Raw genomic sequence first — 18,694 nt, forward strand, 5'->3', positions numbered from 1 at the left:
CACTTGCCTAGATATACCATAATATAAAACATTTTGTGCTGCAACAGAATAATTTGAAATTGCCTCAGCACACATAACATTGTGTTTTTGGAAACACCAGACATTTAACACATTTAAACGCCCTATAACTGAACGCACCAGTGTGGCAATGGTGGCATCAAAATGAAGTTTACATGCAGCACTTGTTTTTTCTACAATGCAAAAAGATGTGGCCTGGTTTACTACCAGCATCCTTGAGGGGATAGTACTGTGCTGGCACTATTCACGTTTCTCCAGCCACAACATAGCACCTGTTTCCTTTCTTAAAGACTTGACCACATCTTTGTGCCATATAAGCCTGCTGTGCACCACTGCTCGCTAATCTCCCTGAACTTGTTAACCATTGTTACATTTTCAGTCACTTCTCGCCTTCCTACATCCAGCCTTGTGAATTACCAAGGAGCCCAGCTTCTCAGAAGAAATTCTATTTTCCACTCCCTTCCTCACATGCACTCACAAATACATATGCAACACATGATCTGCATCCTCAGGTGGAAGTGCACCATTGGTTTGAAGAAACATATGCATCTGTTGCAGTTCTGTTTTCATTTTTACAGGTATACAAATTACTATGTGTACATTTACCATTAAAGAAAAAGATTAGCAGAGTAGCATATATGAAGTATTCGTGATGATGTACATGAGAAACCAATGAGACTGCTCGCCCAAAAGGCATCACTTGTGTATTGTTTATAGAATGGAAAGGGACGACATAAAACATGCAGAGAGGGGCGCGAGATCTTTAAAATCTATTAATAAATTACAAGGTTTATGCAGGAGACTTAAATTTGGTTCTTAATATTCACGAGGACTCCCCTTACCAAATCAATATGTTCGTGGTTTCATTCCAGGTCATTTTGTTTGTATGTGCAATATAACAAAGGCGTTCAGGTGTGAAATGTTTACAGTGCTACAAGAAAACAAAGGACAATAGTGGGGTGTAAATTGCAGGAATTAATCATAAAGGTTTTGTGGGTAAATCGCAACTGTTAGTGGGGAGTGCTAAACACTCAAAAAGTCACAAAGCTGCCATTTAGCGAGTGCCAGAATACTTCTACAATATGTAAAGGATTGCTGTAAGAGAGTGTAGTAGGCACATAGGAGTATGAAACTTTTCAGAGAGATATGGAACTCTTTATAGATGCTCATGGTAGATTCAAAGTGTGTCTAGAATGACTAAGAGGAAATTTGAGGTGCTTTAGGTGGACCCGCATCGAAGTCCATAGCTGTTGAAAAAGCATGTTTCAAGGAGACTTTGAGAGTGCTGCCAAGAGCTGAGAGAACTTGTGCAAAGATTAGCTAGGAGTTTCAAGAACATCTTGAGGGGACTTACGCAGAGGGAAAAAAAAAAGAGAAAAAGAGATAGCATGTTTTGAGACATTTTATTGCATTATCATGACTCCAGTAATTCTCCACAAATTTCAAATCTTACCAGTATATTTATCCAAGCATACGCTCTATTCCTAGATATTGTCAAACCAATACAATCTGTATTTATTTTACAGCAAACATATTGTGCTCTCAGCAAGCCCGGAGGCACACTGAAATTTTTACAATTTTGCTGTTGTCTTGTGGCTCCCTCATTCCCCCTACAGCTTTCAAATTTCATCGGAAAGTTTTTGAATGCATATACTCCATTCATATGAGGTTTACACTGAACAATCCCAGTAGTTCTCTCGTGCCACTTCCATATACAGCCTCAAAATGCTCCTGAGCAAGCAATTTTCTGAGCAACTATTTCCTGCAAAGTGTCTCATTCATACCCAGGCCGGTATATGTATCCATGCATTACCCTTACCATTCCCACACTTCCTCTAATTTTCAGTGAGCCGGGACATTTGGCTCTTCAGACAAGTGTGCGCTTGTGTTTCTGTGTCTGTGGTTACGTATCTCATTTACATGCCTTTAGTTTATGTGGATCTTGTTTATAATTATGTTTATGGGAAATTTTAGTTGCAATAGAAGCTTTGCTGCAAAAACCTCATGCTCCTTGAAACCCCTCACATATTTATGCAACCTTAAGTAAGCATATACCAAGGCCAGTTGTTACTGCTAAATGGCACCCTTGTCAATTGCTAAAAGCAACTGGAGGTTGCTGGAGGCTACGGAAGATTTGGATTTTGGACGGAGTGAGTGGGGGGGGGTGGAAGGGGGAATGTAACGGCTGCCACTGTCTTTAGTATATGCCTACTAATGGTTGAACAAATAAGCTAGGGCTTTTCATATGCTTAAGTGTCAAATGTCATCATGTACAATTCTTAACACTTGGTGTTCCCTTGGCTATGAAAGTTGCTTGACCTAGACATACTGCACTGCGTGAAAAATAAAGGAAGCTGAATTACTCCCCCCCCCCCCAAAAAAAAAGATATAAAGCAGCTTGAACTACCATAAGTTGAAATATTTTTAACAATCACCACAGATAAACATTTAATTTGAGTTGTTTCAGCAAATAAATAGTATGGCAATCTGAGAAGTTTACAAATGTTGATCCTTCAATAGAACAAAATGTACAAAATCCAGGTTAACATTTCGCTTATCTTAAAGGGCCCCTCACCAGGCCACATAGCAAATTTTGGTTATACGCTAGAAGTTATGTGCCCTGTGGGAGCATTCTACCACAATAATCTTTAAAATTGGTTCATTAACAGCCGAGATAAAAATATTTCAGTACTGCAAACCCATGATTTCAGGAGGCGAGCATTACCATCAACATAGATGCTCTCTCTACTTGCCCTGTCTAGCCTCCGTAAGCGAAATTCCTTCCCTGCGTTTTCCTACACCAGAGCTGGAGGATAGCGTGACGCATATGTCACAGGCCCTACCCTTTTCCCTTTCTTTACTTGCTCTTCTGCTGCATGGAGCACTTTTGCTGACTGTCTCGCGTGTGAGCTGTTGTGTTAGTCTCGTTTCGCACAGCACACTATTTTGCGAGTACAAGTGTACACCTGACTAGTGGTATCAGTTACTGCTACACGAACACTGAGGTAAACGCAAGCAGACCACAGAGCATGATCGTGCACTCAAGAATGGTAGAAAATGACACAGTTTCGTTCTCGGCATGTGGGACTGCGCGACATGAAAACAAGCAAAAGAAACAGAAGTACACCTCTCTTGCTATGGTACAAAGTAAAACAATGGCATGAGAACATTTGGTTTGTAGGTTTTATTATTTACCTAAACTTTACATCATCTATTGATGCAACAGATCGAACAAATAACTGCTGTTGCTTTGAATAATTCTCAAAGTCATGCACCACTGTGAGTGACGTCACAGCACGGCGAACTACGTAGACACACTTGCATGACTGACGTCGACTCTCCAGCTGGGAGCACACTGCTCGCGAGGGGAAGGGCGCAAAGCATTTGGAATTGGAAGGTTTAGAATTTCAGCTCTTTTTCGCGGCATGTAGCGGTGTAATACTTTGCAGGCACGATTGTTAGCGCACATTGTATGCACTGCACTTGTCAGTTCAAAGTGGCCAGAATTGGTGAGGGGCACTTTAGTGAAGGCACTGTGTTGTGTTCTAAGCAAGAAGAAAGTACTAAATGGTCATTATGGGGAACAAGAAACCGTATTTATGCTTCTAAATTATGGTACAAGAAATAGCCTCAGTTGTTGCAAAATAAATTAAAGTAACATTTGCACACAATCAAGTCCCATCCTATTGTATCATCCACAGGGAACAACAAGCCCAAAAGCTCAAATGAAGTTGAGCACAATAAAAGACTACAAATGAGAATACACAGAGACAGTCTGTCTATCTGCCTGTTTCTCCTCATCCAGTTATTTATTGCGCTTAAGTTTGCCTTAGCCTACAAAAATATACCAACTAGCCTAATTGTCTTCATTACCAAAAACTTAGTTTTTAACTCAACTTGACATACAACCAGGACACATAAATGAATGTCTCTACCCTCTTTGAAATACACACTATTTGATAGAACACTTTTCAGCACTAACACTCACTCGGTCACAATTCATTGTCATCAATTTTGCAATATACCACAAAGTAATCACACACTGCTGAGTAGCAGCCTCAAACTACCCCGAACTAACACAACTGCACTATTTACACAACACAACTGCATTGTTTTTATCTTCTTTCTTTAGTGTACATGTGTTTGTACAGCTTTTGTTGAGAATGATTGATCACTTACTGCAAATGATCAGTTACCAATTAGCCAAACTCTTCGTTCAGCAGAGGAAATGATGAAGAGTACAACATTAAGTAAAGACATTGCACTGTTGCGGACACAGCAGTGCAAAATCCTTATTCTTGACCAATCACTTTTGGGGCCAATTTCACTACTATTGTATGACATAACGTCCAGCACAGCACATGTCTCGAGCTATGCACATCCTGCGATGTGCTAGAGGACTGTGCAACATGAGAATAACGCTAATGGGGGGCATGCAATTGGTTTTATCAACAACTCCTGCTGGCTTAACCTAACAAAGTGAAGTGAAAGTGATATCCCAAAAATGGTGAACCAAGAATATGGCTCCTGCTTGTCATTTCTGGTTGAAAAATTATACCACTATGGGTTGCATGGACCTTTTCTCTCTCTGCTTGTACACTACAATTACTTTTCAACTCATAGCCAGTCCATCGCTCTAAGTTCAATCAGATGCAGAAAGATTCAGCTCCATAGTGGCATGCCACAAGGTTCAGTAATTGCGCCACTTTTGCTTAATGTGCATTTCAATGATGTATGTATTGGACTGCAACATTGCCATATATTTCAATATGCCGACAACATTCTTATAATATCAACTAATGAATGTTACTCAGAAGCAATTTCTAATTTACAAAGCAACTGTTATCTAATAACATTACGGTGTAGCAATAATCAAATTACACATAATAGCAACAAAACTCATCTTACATGTTTCCACACCCCTCATAAACGTGTTCCTGCTAATGTTTCAGTGTTTCTTCATTCTTCCAGTTGTCTGAACTGCAATGGTCCATCAATAGTGTGTGTTAAAACAGTTAAGTAGTACTTGGGTTTGTTGTTTGATTTTGACATGTCTTGGAACAGCCATCTCGCCTACGTTTGTGAGCAATTAAGGGAAATTGCTTGTTTACTTTGCTTTATAAAGGCACTTTGCCTTTTCCAAGTGAGGAAACAAATTGTATACTCTTTGGCATATTCTGTAGTACAGTATGATATTTGTTGCTTTTATTTTTGTTCTGTAGACTGGCAAAGCAAAGTTGACAGTGTGCTCAAAGAAATTTTAACTTCAGTAATGTATGGCTTACAGGAAGACTAACGTCTGTTTTTTTTTTCTGCATGTGCTGGACACTTTGAGCATCTATTTATTGAAACTGTGCTTTTTAAGTATTTGTGGTCACAACAGTTTTGCAGGCCCTACATGCCTGGTTGTGAACTGCAATGCAGGGCTCCTCTTATTGTACCCTGTGCACGTGCGCAGTATGCCGAACAGGCTCAACCCTATTATGTGCCTGCTATGTTTAATAACTTGCAAGCAGAAGTCATTGCGCTACACTTACAAAAAAAATTTGAAAGAGTTCGAACATGACTTGCTTGTGTAATATTTTAAAATTATTTTTTACTCTAACAGTGTGCAGCGTACTGGAGTGAAACATTAAAAAAAATATCTAGTACAATGACTAAACATGTACTTTTATTATGTTTATATACAAGACCATTTTCATTTGGTTCTTTTGTGTGTCTTTTGTTTGTTTTCTATTATCACTTTTTTTTTTTCCGACTGACTGCTCTAGAATATTTTATTGTGAACTGTGTTGCCCGCCACTGCCAAGCACTGTCCCTCAAGCCCTTTGTGGCTTTGGCAGGCACCCAAGAAATGTATTTGTAAAATGACGAATAAAATTATTGTTATTATTATTATTATTATATTGTTCTTTTTTCAGAAGCTGTAGCTTCACGGCCATCATGACCACAAAATCCCTCTACAGTTTGGTACCGTTGTCCACACCATGCCAGGAACAGCAAATGAAATTTTTTTTTTATTCCCCCCAGAGAGCTTGGGGTACACCAAAAAGCACAATGATGGCCCGCAAAGGCCAGTGGATTTGTGGAAGAGCACTTTTACAAGACACCATGCAATGAGAAAGAAAGCAAAAAAATATTCCAGAAAATTATTTTTAAGGAAGAGCAACACAAGGAGAGCAAGGCAATCTGAAGTCCATAGCACATTATTACACGGTATATACAGTGCTAGAGTAGCCAAAAGGCTTTTTGTATCAGACATTTTGGCTTTTCTAAGGGCATTTTTGATACGCAAATCATACAAAATAATATAACGCAAGCTCTGCTACTCTTCAATCATTTTCCAAAGCTATTTAGTAATGAAGACATAAATATAGTACAATGTTTAATGAAATCCACGATGTGGTAAGATGCTTGCAAGATAGCAGCAATAGTGAAATTACAAATTACGTACAGAAGGTGAAACCACATCTTATATGCTATGTTAGTACTATATAGTTTCATGTCTCTTGTAGAATCTCTAGGCTCGCAGGTGCTTCTGAGAACCTCTCCTGCACCTTCTGCAACAGTGTCTCATCCTTCTGTATGTCGGAGGAACATTTTGCCTTCATTCCTTTTGAAATTGGGAGTTTGGCATTGCTTTGCAGTTTGTTTGCAGATTTGATTTCATCCTGGAGATTCTCTTTATTTGCCTTTTTTCTTTTTTTTTCAGATACATATTGGAACCAGTCTACTTTTGTTCAAGTTTAGTGCTTACTACTTATTTCTCTGCTACTAGTCGCTGCTGTTATTGCTTGCAGGCAACCATTACTCTGCTGAGAAGTTATTGACTTAGTGGAATCCCCACACTTATGAGACCGTAGGACCGGAGACAATGCAGCCCACTTTGTTTGTTCTTGCGACTTAGCCTGTAGAGGCAGACTCATAAAAGGAAACACTGATATGCCGCTCCCACATAGGCTACAAATCAGGCTACAGGACTACAAATCATAGGCTACAAATCAATATTCTCAAACACTTTCGCATGCATGGGTCCTTTACACGTTGGTGTCTATGAGCAGCGGCGTTACTTGCACTGTGCCAAGACAGTGCGCTTGGAACAGAGTCAAGACAATTGATCCTAATGCAGTGTTTGAAACCAGTCATTCGAGTGTAAACGATTCTAGACACTCAGAAAGCTGACACTGCTACTTTTTGCACAGTGATGAATTCCGGACAATTTCACTTCAAAAACGAAAGCTGAACTGCAGAAGAATGCAGCTGTCACACTTTTAGCGGAATGCCATGATTAACATGGCAATTACACCTCACCATCGAGCAAGCATGAGGCGTGCACAATCTCGCCGAAAGGCTGTGGGCTCATGCGAATGCTGGCTTCTTCTGGGTGCAGCACATGGGCTGATCGTTCCCGCTCAAAAGTGTCAATTATCTTGCCTAAGGTCATGATTAACACGCTGTGACCACATTGACGGGTCACTGACAGTGTCCTAAAAAAAAAGAAACATGACTCCCAGCTCACTGCTGCTGCGTGAGGCACAACAAAGTGCCAGTGAGACCCTGAGCAAGTGTGTGAAAGTGGCGATAGACAGAGAAGGGAAAAGATAAGTGGGGAGCGCAGCCCAGTGCAGCGTCTGGCTTGGCTAGTGAGCTGCCGTTGGGTGAAAAGAGAGTACAAGCAATGCTGCCGACGCTGCCCTGTTGCCCCTTTTCCCTGGCATTTTTGAAGTCGAGATTTTGAGATATTCGGAGTCCGGTGCAATAACTTTTCGAGATAAGCGGTGAAAAACACAAGGTTTAACACTGCGGCCAGAAGAAAATTTTTGGCTTAACCAATATTTTGAGACATCAGAGTTAGAGTTAATGAAGGTTTACTTATATACCAATTACAGTGTTAAGTTTATTGCTATGATGTGATGACACAGTTCATTTCATCAGCAGTGCCATGTATATATACAGAGAGCAGGGACGCTCTGAAGCAACTCGTGGGCACCCTCAGGGTTGAAACCAAAGTTGGGGACAAAGATCTGGGGCAGCAGGCTCCATAGAGACCATGATTTGCTAGTGCAGATGGACTGAACACTGGGAAATGCAGGCGACGTCGCTAATGAGGCCACGTTCATGCTGGTGAATGAAAATGAGGCAGGTGACCATTCCGTCCCGGCTGTCCCAATCCTACCTGTGCCGAATGACCCAGGTCTGGCCGAACATGTCAGCATGGCCAAACAGAAGAGGAGGAGTGCCCTAGCGGCGCAAACTTTGTCAAATGACCACCTGCTACCACCAAACCTATCACAAAGTGCCCAAGTGCTAGTTTATAGGTGCACACTGGCTATGCTCTGACATAGGATGTGCTTGCCACGTGGCATCTTTACAAGAATGGCTCGCACCATAACACCTTGGGCAGCGAGAAACTGGATAACTCCAGCATGAAAATCAACAAAGCCGAGGACTCGCTGGACTATGATGCTGCTGCCCCTCCACAACACCGGTAATCTGCTCGACGTGCCATACAGGTGTTCGACTGACAACAAAACACATGTTCTGGGAGTGCCCCAACTACAAAGACATCCGGCAGCAATGCCTCAAACCGCACATTAGGACTTTTAAACATTGGACAATACCCAACAGTGACGGTTCAGCCCGCGCAAAGGTGCAGTACCTCTGGGACTTTACATGCGAGGCTGGGATTGACTAATTTGTGATCTCTTCCTTTCCCTTCTATTTACCCCACTCCCCTATGTAGGTCTTTGAGCCAGTTCTTATCTATGTAAAGATTTATCAATCAATCACTCTCCCAGCTATGCAAATAGCTCAAGTTTACACCCCATCTGCATTGTTCACTTTGATTCCACTGCTATATGCATAAAAATGCTAAAGGATGCTCAATCTATTTAATAAATTTTCTAGGATAATACACTCAAACAACTGCAAGTCTTATAGATTGATTTCGCCGCAACTCTTATGTGTCGATGACAAAGAGAATGATGGGAGCTTTAGGAGGCTTCTCGTGCATCGGCCTAGTGGAGATTAGAAGACGAATAAGTCATCTGTAGGCTCAACTACTAAGACAAGCTGTGTTTGTTATACGTGTCCTCGTCTCCTATCTTCGTTGCACCATGACACTTGTGGAGGTGCGGGGTATGACAACCCGATTCTCCGGACCCCTCTTGGGAGTCGTTCATCCAGCCCGGACACTCTGTCGCCCACTGCAACTCCTGTGCATCGTTTCAGTCGTCGGTTGCAAGGGCTTGCTCAAGAGCTCACCCCCCTGCAGAAACCTTCGTCCAGACGCTACCCATCGCCGCCCATGGCCGACGCCAGCCTGCCACAGGATCCTGAAAGTGTCCATTCGTTTAGCCCACCACAGGTAACCCTTCTTCAACCACTGATTTCGAATCGCTTTCACAGTGGCACCTTTGAAGACGTCAAAGACTGGCTTGACCAATTTGAGCGCGTTGCCAAGATCAATGAGTGGAGTTCTAAACAAAAGCTCACCAATGTCTATTTTGCTCTTGGCGATAGCGCTCGTATGTGGTATGTGTGGGGACCAAGGTGCCTTCCTGCGCCTCGTCCCCCAGCTCACGCGTTGTGCTCAGCTTGATCTCCGGGAACTGCCGCCGTAATGGCAACATGGCAGACGCGGCTAGCGTGCCGGAGCTAATTTCTCGCGCAAACCGTGCTTCTCTTTCGCCTACTTGAATCGCCGTGCGAGCAAGTGTCACCGGGACGCGCCCTGATTGGCCTCCCGAGTGGCAGCCCCCGGGCGCCCTCTCCACCCGAGCTCTCTTCTGCTGAGCGCTTCATCGCCGCGGCAGATGCTCACAGGCCTGCAACGAGTTCGCTACATGGGATCTTTGCTCCCGTAACTCCTCGTTCGCGCACTTGGTGGACCACTACCGGTTAGCCCTAGCGTAGCAGGCGTGCGTACTCAATCAGTCTTGCGGTGAGCCTTTGCCCATAAGCGCCGTGACTATCCCACTGTGCTGTATCTTGGGTGAATAAACCTGCGTTTGTTGGCGATCTGATTCTGTAGCCTTCTCTGCACTGTGTCGGAGAGTCGACGAACCCTTCCGTAGGGCCTTTGGGGTTGCAGAGTGGAGGAGCGCCGTGCCCTTTCCTGACCATTGCTTGTAGAGTGAGCCTTGTGCAAACCCATCTCCACATATGAAAACCGAGAAGGCAGTCTATCAACCTGGAGTGACTTCCGCCAGCAGCTCCTTGACACCTTGGCGACTGTCGACCGACGGGACCGTGCCCAGCAGCTAATTGAGTTACGGGTTTAGAAACCCAATGAAACCATCGCAATGTTCGTCAAGGTCATGGCCCATCTGTGTTGTAGAGCCGACCCAAACATGACCGATAAGAAGTTACGCTACCTCATGTGCGGCGTGAAGGAGCAGTTGTTCGCTGGACTGGTGTGCAATCCACCAAGTACCAGGCTGATTTTATCAAGGAAGCTACTGCTATTGAGTGAGCACTTCACCAACAATGCAGACAGTATGATTGCTTGTCCAGCAGCAATGAGGTCAATGCCGCCGCCATAACTGTTGACGCTCGGGGCTCTCTACGTGATCTGATTAGGGAGATTGCTCGCGAAGAAATTCACAAGTTCGAGACTCCGACAGTGGAACCGCCAGTGGCGCCTGTCATTGAATTCATATGTGACAAAATCAGGCAGGCGTTTCATCTGCAAGCCTTAGTCCTGAGCCACGTTCCCTGAACTACACTGCTGTGGTCTGACGTTCACCACCTGTTATGTCGACACTGCCGTACTGCCAGCCATCGACTGCTGCATCTTGGTCATCCCAGGAAGAGCCTCTGAAACGTCCGCAGTTTCAGAAAACAGACGTATGGCGGACTACAGGACCGGCACCCACTCTGTATCAACTGTGGTGGTGTCGGCCACATTTGCCGCCATTGCAAACATCATGACGTACCATTTCGCCCTCTCAGCCCATGAAATGCCTGACAGTGTAAAATTAGAAGAAGCAGATGGTTGAGAGATTTATAAGGTGTAAACAACTTTATCGGTTTAAAAAGAAAGAACAAAATGTAAGAATTTATGGCACTTCAAAATCTGGTGGTGTGTGATACTCTGTACATCTAAGGTGCATAAAAACATCAGTTACATAATTTTTCAGCAACACATACTTCTCCATACTAAGTAGTAAGTGTAACTTTAATAATTCTGGGACTACCTTTGGAAAGGTTTGTTACCTTGGGGAAAAGTAACCGACAGAGCGCAGCACTCAAATTTCTTACATTTCAGCAAATCTAGTGCTGGAAGAGCCTGTTAACGTTTATGTAACATTTCCGTAAAATGAGGAAAAAGAGCTAGGAAATTAACACTAACTAGAGGTTTTTACACAAGAGACCAAGTATTATTCAGTCCATAAATATCTTGGATCAACAAAAATACAGACACACCTGCTCAGCCACCATGTTGGCAATGTCTTTGAATATGGTGTTCAGTTCTGTGATGGACCGCAAGATGTTGTTGATCTCTCGCTCTCGCATTTGCACCATTTCTGTGTTGTCTTCCAGGAAAAGTTGGTTTTCCATCTGGAGCTGATGCTGCAGTGTGAAAAAAAAGAAAAAAAAAAGAAAAAGAAAGAAGATGCTGCAGCAGTTGAACATGTTAACTTACAAACCCGCTGCATGTCTCTGGATCTGCTTCACTTTTTTCTGAATTTTCAGCAGCTGCATGGCAAAACTTTTGTTGATCTCACCCATCAGCTAAAATTTTATTTCTTTCAGGAGTACTACTAACACTAAGAAAAACGAGAGGTTGTTCTGAGCTTTAATGGAGACTTTTTTTTTTTTGCCAGGACTTATAAGACATCAACTGACAAACTGTCCCAATGAAAAATGCTACCAGTCACTGCAGTGCTCATCAGCTGGAGTATTAGTGTGATACAGCAGTTGTTACTCATGCTTAGCCTTGAGGAACATACTTATGGTTTACAATTAAAAGCAGAGAAACCTGCATGGGTTTCCTTTATAGCTTCGTGCTACAGTTGGGAGGATGACACTCTTTCATGAACCTTCCTCCACCTTGTGGGCTTTCAGCGAATTGATTTGCCATAGTTGGACGGATTCGTCTTGATCTTACAAAGCCACACACATGCTATGAAAGATGCTGCAGCAGAGAATTCCAGATTGATATTGAGTGTCTGGTTATAGAGTGCATAGAAATTCCAGCAGAGAGGCATTTTTGCAAATTTCCATGATTGAAATGCAGCTGCTGTGGCCATATTGTACCTACAACATCACGCTAAACAGCAGTATGTCATAACCACCAAACCACCGTGGCAGGTTATAATAAAAACAGTAACTGCTACATTGAGATTATTGCAGTTTCCACACTTAGCTCATGGAAAGTGATGCAATTTTCACCCGGAAGACTGGATCCTGCTCCATACCCACAGGCACACGATTCATCCCCGATTACAAGTTACATAAGATAACCCTAGGTCCCCCTCAACAGCAGCATACTATTCCTGATGCCAGCTTCTTCCGGGGGATGCAAAACTTACTTTACCCTTACATTTTATGCAACGATCCATGTAAAAAAAATGCCATCAACCACAAAGTTTGAAGTCTGACTAAAACTTGTAGATTCTACAAATTTTTTATGTTGAGCATGTGAGAGGCCCGCACTAAACTAATGCTCATTCTTTAAAGGATACCAAATAACTCCTGAAGCCCCATAACAGAACTCAATTTAATCCATACCCAATAGATTGTCTCCTAAAAGCCTTATGAAGTGCTATAATAGTTTCCAATGATGAATGCAAAGTTTTAAATTAACAGATGAAACAAATTCATTGATCACTGCACATGTGGTAAATGTCAAGCTCACTTGTGGTACTGCACTGCCAAATGAGCAGCCAACCATGCATAAGTTGTAAAGTTTCTCTACCATGCGCAAAGACGCATCAAGGTTGCGATACTATCGGTGAGTGAGGCATTTAACTCTTTCTGTACTGCGTCCATTGTGCATGGTTAGCCGCTAATTATGGTTTGAGATGCTGTTTTCGAGACCTTCCACGCCACTCACAGACACACTGCGCTATCGGAGGCAAAAGGAGAACTACACTTTTGTTTTCTAAGCAGCTCAATTTTTTCCCAAGAGGCAGTGATTTTTAACACACTCCAAAGTTTTGCGATCGTCAAAGTAGGAAGCAAAAATGGCTACCTCCGGGAGCGGCACGCGCACTTCGAAAGATCGCAGATTTCATGATACCGCTGCGCCTGCGGCTCATTTTATTCGTGGATTGAGCAGCAGCTCGTCTAAGGATGCTGTCTTTTTGTCGGACTTAGATGCTGAGAGTGACGACGATGCAAACCAGCCCGGAAGATTGGCTGCCGCAGCATGGCATGCACAATTGTAGTGCTTGCAGTTAATTTTTGTAGTGAAATACCTGTTCAATAAAAAGTTGTTCTTTTTTTTTTTGGAGATAGTGCCTATTAGATGGCAATCGATTTTGTATATCCCATAATTTTCTTTTACATATTTTTCTCAGTAGATACAAGCGTGTCTCTAGAAACATTGTTCAATCTTATCCCACAATCTTGATTCTGGCAATTTACATCTTTTTTGTGAGATATATCTCGTTAATAAAACTTTTATGGGTGAAAAGTGCACTCATTATGCTTTTTGTTTATGTATTACACAAATATTTAGTGCAGTAGTTCCTTCAGAAAAAAAAGATCTGGCATAACCTACAAAAAACACCTATTTCCCCCATGGTAGGGAAAGAGCTAAACTAGCTGAACACATGGCTGGAAAATTTTAAGTGCTAAGAGATGTGTCATGATATTCCAACCCAGCAGCACAGGCATATCCAGTATTTGTAATAAGTCCAACTGCACAGCTGCTAGCTCCACATACAACATGTACATACATCTCCTCCAAATCTTTCTGGGGAAAGCTGTGTCTCTTCCATATAAAATGGAACATCGAAAAATTTGTTCGAGTGCTCCTCTCTTGATTGAAGCCCTGTAGAAGAGAGATAAAAAGCAAATCAAAATTAGAATGACTGGAAATTACAATGCTACTACTCTGAGCATTTTCTAAAAAAAAAGAAGTGCATAATTTTTTTGTTTTCTCTTAAACATTGGTGCAGAGAAGTCACTGCTTCTCCTACGTGATAGTGTTCTAGGCCGTGTACTGGTATGCTGCAGAGAGTGCTTTCAACATGACTCAGGTAGCACCATCATCGTTGAATAAAATTTGAAGCAAGGTGTTGTTGCTGTATTGCATTCCAGACTACTGTACTATGCAAAATGTCATCATCCTTGTTGCAAAATGTAAGATATTATGGACAAATGAAATGTGAAAGTGCAAATTTAAAGTTAAGCACAAAAAATGGAAGCATTTCATCGATGAATATTATTAAGGATGCAATTCATTTTCCTCCACAAAGAATAGTGCATTGCATGTTGAAGTCATAATGAAAACACTAGCATACTCCCTACCAAAACCTGACTTCGCTGTTCTGACTTGAATTTTGAAGGTTTGCTGTTCTGGGGGGGGGGGGGGGGGGGGGGGGGACTTGAAGGTTTGTTTTCTTTTCGGCTAACCAGATTGTCAACAAACATTGTGACCTCTTTAATTTTTTTATTATGTTGTGCGGAAGGGTCTCGCAGTTTTGGGAGCACGTCCCGGAACTGCGAATGAGTCAAGGCTAAACTGGGCTTCAAAAAACGCGCAATCTTCTTTTTTTAGGGGTGTGCAAATATCAAAATTTTCAAATATGATTACTTAAGCTTTGAATATTGAATCGAATATCAAATAATGATATGCACATGCATTTATTAGCAAGTTGGGTTAATTTGATATGATAAATTAGAACATTGCAATTACTAAAACATTGTGCATTTGGCTCATGTTAACTTGGAAAATTGAGTAATTCCCACTAGCTGTCCTTGCCAACCTGCGCCTTATTGTACCGCATCAAATGCCCGTAAACTCTTAGGCATTTGACTCTGTGCCAGTCGTCACTCATCACACTTGCTGTTAAGCAATAAGCTCAATATTGGGGGTGGCGCTAAAAAGAAAAAAGGACGCGCACCCTCGCTTTCCGCATGCCTGTGCCCTTTGCTACTGAGAGGCTGGCTTTCATGCACAGTTTAAACGTTTAATGGCAAAGTGTGCTTTACAGGTGAAATTTCGCCAGCAGCCCAAAATTGTCAGAAAATACAGCGCAATATCACCCCGGTATTTTTAGATTACATAGAAACAAATGCTAAGAACTGTGTTTACACCCGCCCAGACAGCAATATATTCGATTTGATTTGAATATTTTATCTAACCAAATATTCGAACACTTGAAGATCTAGTTTTTGAATTGAATATGAAAAAATATATTTTTCTTATTTTTCTCTTTTGTTCTCCTTTCTTTATTGCGGGCATGGGTTTCACAGACCCCTCCAAAATTTGCTTCACAGAACCCCGGGGTCTATGGACCCACATTTGAGAACCACTGGTCTATACCATATTTACTTGCATAATGAACACACTCGCACGATAAACGCACCTCCCTCTTTCCCAATTAAAAAGTGTGTTTTTGCTTTTCCTCACATAATGATCGCACTATGAACTTGCTGCCATGAAGCCGGAGGCACACGGCATGGTTTGGTGTCTGATGCATTTTGCTGTGCCGTAGCACCGGATCGGATGCCCAGTGCATGACAAAAGCAGGTGACATGGTACGATTCAGCGTCCTATATGGCGCCCGATGTGCAAGAACGGCAGCTGCATCTGAGGCGTTTTTTCGTGCAGGGATGGTCAATTATTTTTTTATTCCATTAACGATTAGGCATTCATCACTCTAGCCTTTAATTGATTATTTGCTTTCGATACAGGGTATTTCATTGACTAATTGATTGATCAAAATTTTTGCCAGGCACTCTTAAAAAGGTTGAAACACAGTTATCTACTTTTGTAGGACCATATTTTAATGTTTGAGAGGTGGACCCAAGTGTGAAACACAAGGATATAAGCGTTTCATAAAGTATAATCTTTAAATTGTTAAAAACTAAATATATTTGTGGACTGTGGCTTTTGAAAAGATAAACAGTGTAGAATTAAATAAGAGACATGGCACTAGTGAATCCCTGTATAGTACAGTTAAATAAGAAATAATAAAAATGTCAAAAGTGAAAGATGAAGTCTAACTGAAATATGGAAGAAATTGCAATATGCACAAGGTAAAAGAAAATTACTGATCTAGGATTTTTAAACAACATACTCTTTTCTGCTGAGTGGAGGAATGTCAATTGGCTGAGATGTTTGGGGGAAACGACACCTTCTATGAATGGCCACACAATCAGCATGTGAGAATATGATGTCACATGGTGGTGACGTTGAAGAACACAGTAGCAATACTGTGAAAGACAAAACTTTTATTGGGCGAACCTGTGCCCACAAAAACAGGCTACACTTATAGCACAACGATAGTGGCGAACACGGTCGGCGATCGTCGAAAATCTGATCAGCGGGTCAAGCGCGTCGGCTTTTATACAGCAGTCGTCGAATGTTCCAGACGTAATCGTTGGGACCCGTGTGTGCCTCCCACAAAGTTCTACATCATTCGCATCATGCGATGAAATCAGATAACACAATGTTCGACGACAACAGACAGCGGATAGAAGCATCGATAACTTTCCAGAAACTTCGGATACATGCAGGAGCGTCCTGCGCTGTACGATAACATTTGTTAGGCGTTGAAACGTGTCGCCCGATAAAGACAAACAAGCACACGTGTCAATACCCCCCTCTTAAAGAGCATCGACCCGATGCTGCAAACAAACGAAAGTAATAAAGAAAAGCACTCGGAGCAAAGAAAACAACAAAATAAGGAAAGTTCGTCAGCGTCCGTAAAAGGGTTTAAGAGGCACCACGTGAACCACTTCAGATCGTGGGCGCCGCCGCTGTGAATGCAAAATGCCGTCTGGCACGACCTCATAGTCCAGTGCGCCAATACGTCGGATGACCTTGTAGGGTCTGAAATAGCATCGCAATAATTTCTCACTCAGTCCTCGTCAGCGTATCGGGGTCCATACCCAAACACGGTCGCCGGGCTGGTACTCGATGAAGCGTCGTCGAAGGTTGTAGTGTCGGCTGTCGGTACGCTGCTGGTTCTTGATCCGTAGGCGGGCGAGCTGTCAGGCTTCTTCGGCGCGCTGGAGATAGGTAGTGACGTCAAGATTCTCTTCGTCAGTGAAGTGCGGCAGCATAGTGTCGAGCGTCATCGTCGGGTTCCTGCCGTAAACCAGCTTAAACGGCGTGATCTGTGTTGTTTCTTGCACCGCCGTGTTGTAAGCGAATGTTACGTACGGCAGGACGGCATCCCAGGTCTTGTGTTCGCCGTCGACGTACATTGCTAGCATGTCGGCGAGGGTCTTGTTCAGGCGCTCCGTGAGACCATTCGTCTGCGGGTGGTAGGCAGTTTGTCCTCCTGTGGCTTGTCTGGCTGTATTGCAGAATGGCTTGCGTGAGCTCTGCTGTAAAAGCTGTTCCTCTGTCGGTGATGAGGACTTCTGGAGCACCATGTTGCAGCAGGATGTTCTCGACGAAAAATTTCGCCACTTCGGCTGCGCTGCCTTTCGGTAGAGCTTTAGTTTCAGCGAAGCGGGTGAGATAGTCCGCGGCCACGACGATCCACTTGTTTCTGCAAGTTGATGTCGGAAACGGTCCCAGCAAGTCCATCCCGATCTGCTAAAAAGGTCGGTAAGGAGGCTTGATCGGCTGTAGTAATCCAGCTGGCCTTGTCGGTGACGTCTTGCGTCGTAGACAGTCTCGACATGTCTTGACGTAACGGGCGACATCGGCGGTTAGGCGCGGCCAGTAATACCTTTCTTGTATCCTCGATGGCGTCCGGGAGAAACCGAGGTGCCCAGCAGTTGGATCGTCATGTAGGGCGTGCAGCACTTCTGGATGCAGTGCCGATGGAACAACAAGAAGGTAGTTGGCGCGGACTGGTGAGAAGTTCTTCTTCACGAGTAGGTTCTTTTCAAGCGTGAATGAAGACAATCCGCGCTTAAACGACCTAGGGACGACGTTGGTGTGCCCTTCCAAATAATCGACGAGGCCTTTTAGCTCCGGGTCCGCTCGTTGCTGCTCAGCGAAGTCTTCCGCGCTTATTATTCCAAGGAAGGCGTCGTCAAGCTCGTCATCTTGCAGCGGCGGGTCAATGGGGGCGCGTGATAGGCAATCGACATCCGAGTGTTTTCGTCCGGACTTGTAGCTTACAGTGATGTCGTATTCTTGTAGTCTGAGGCTCCACCACGCCAACCGTCCTGAAGGGTCCTTTAAGTTAGCTAGCCAACACAACACGTGATGGTCGCTGGTGACTTTGAATGGCCTCCATATAGGTAAGGGCGGAATTTTGCAGTAGCCCAAATGATGGCGAGGCATTCCTTTTCAGTCGTAGAATAATTGCCTTCCGCTTTTGACAGCGACCGGCTAGCATACGATATCCCCCGTTCAAGTCAGTCTTTCTTCTGGACTAGGACGGCACCGAGGCCTAGGCTACTGGCGTCAGTGTGGATTTTGGTATCGGCGTTCTCATCGAAGTGTGCAAGTGCCGGCGGCGACTGCATGCGTCGTTTGAGTTCTTGAAATGCATCGGCCTGCGGAGTTTCCCACTTGAACTCGACATCACATTTG

At 43.3% G+C, this 18,694-nt stretch overlaps 1 protein-coding gene across 2 annotated transcripts in view; it reads right to left on the minus strand.

Moving 5' to 3' along the window:
- Nucleotides 1–18,694, minus strand: part of Syx16 (syntaxin 16) — a 40,178-nt gene that overhangs the window by 6,072 nt on the left and 15,412 nt on the right. Inside the window, exons 7-9 of one of the 2 annotated variants that reach the window (XR_012830171.1) lie at nucleotides 13,926–14,020; nucleotides 11,446–11,592; nucleotides 4,927–4,998 (exon numbers count right to left, since the gene is read on the minus strand). Coding sequence is in view for 1 of the 2 variants with exons in the window: in XM_075702708.1 (XP_075558823.1) it covers nucleotides 11,446–11,592; nucleotides 13,926–14,020 (242 nt within the window). In the remaining variant the exon portion in view is untranslated. The remainder of the gene's footprint in view (nucleotides 1–4,926; nucleotides 4,999–11,445; nucleotides 11,593–13,925; nucleotides 14,021–18,694) is intronic. The other variant, XM_075702708.1, reaches the window with a different exon arrangement.

This window comes from Dermacentor variabilis, chromosome 1 (assembly GCF_050947875.1).
Source record: "Dermacentor variabilis isolate Ectoservices chromosome 1, ASM5094787v1, whole genome shotgun sequence".
In the NCBI taxonomy this organism is placed as follows: Eukaryota; Metazoa; Arthropoda; class Arachnida; order Ixodida; family Ixodidae; genus Dermacentor; species Dermacentor variabilis.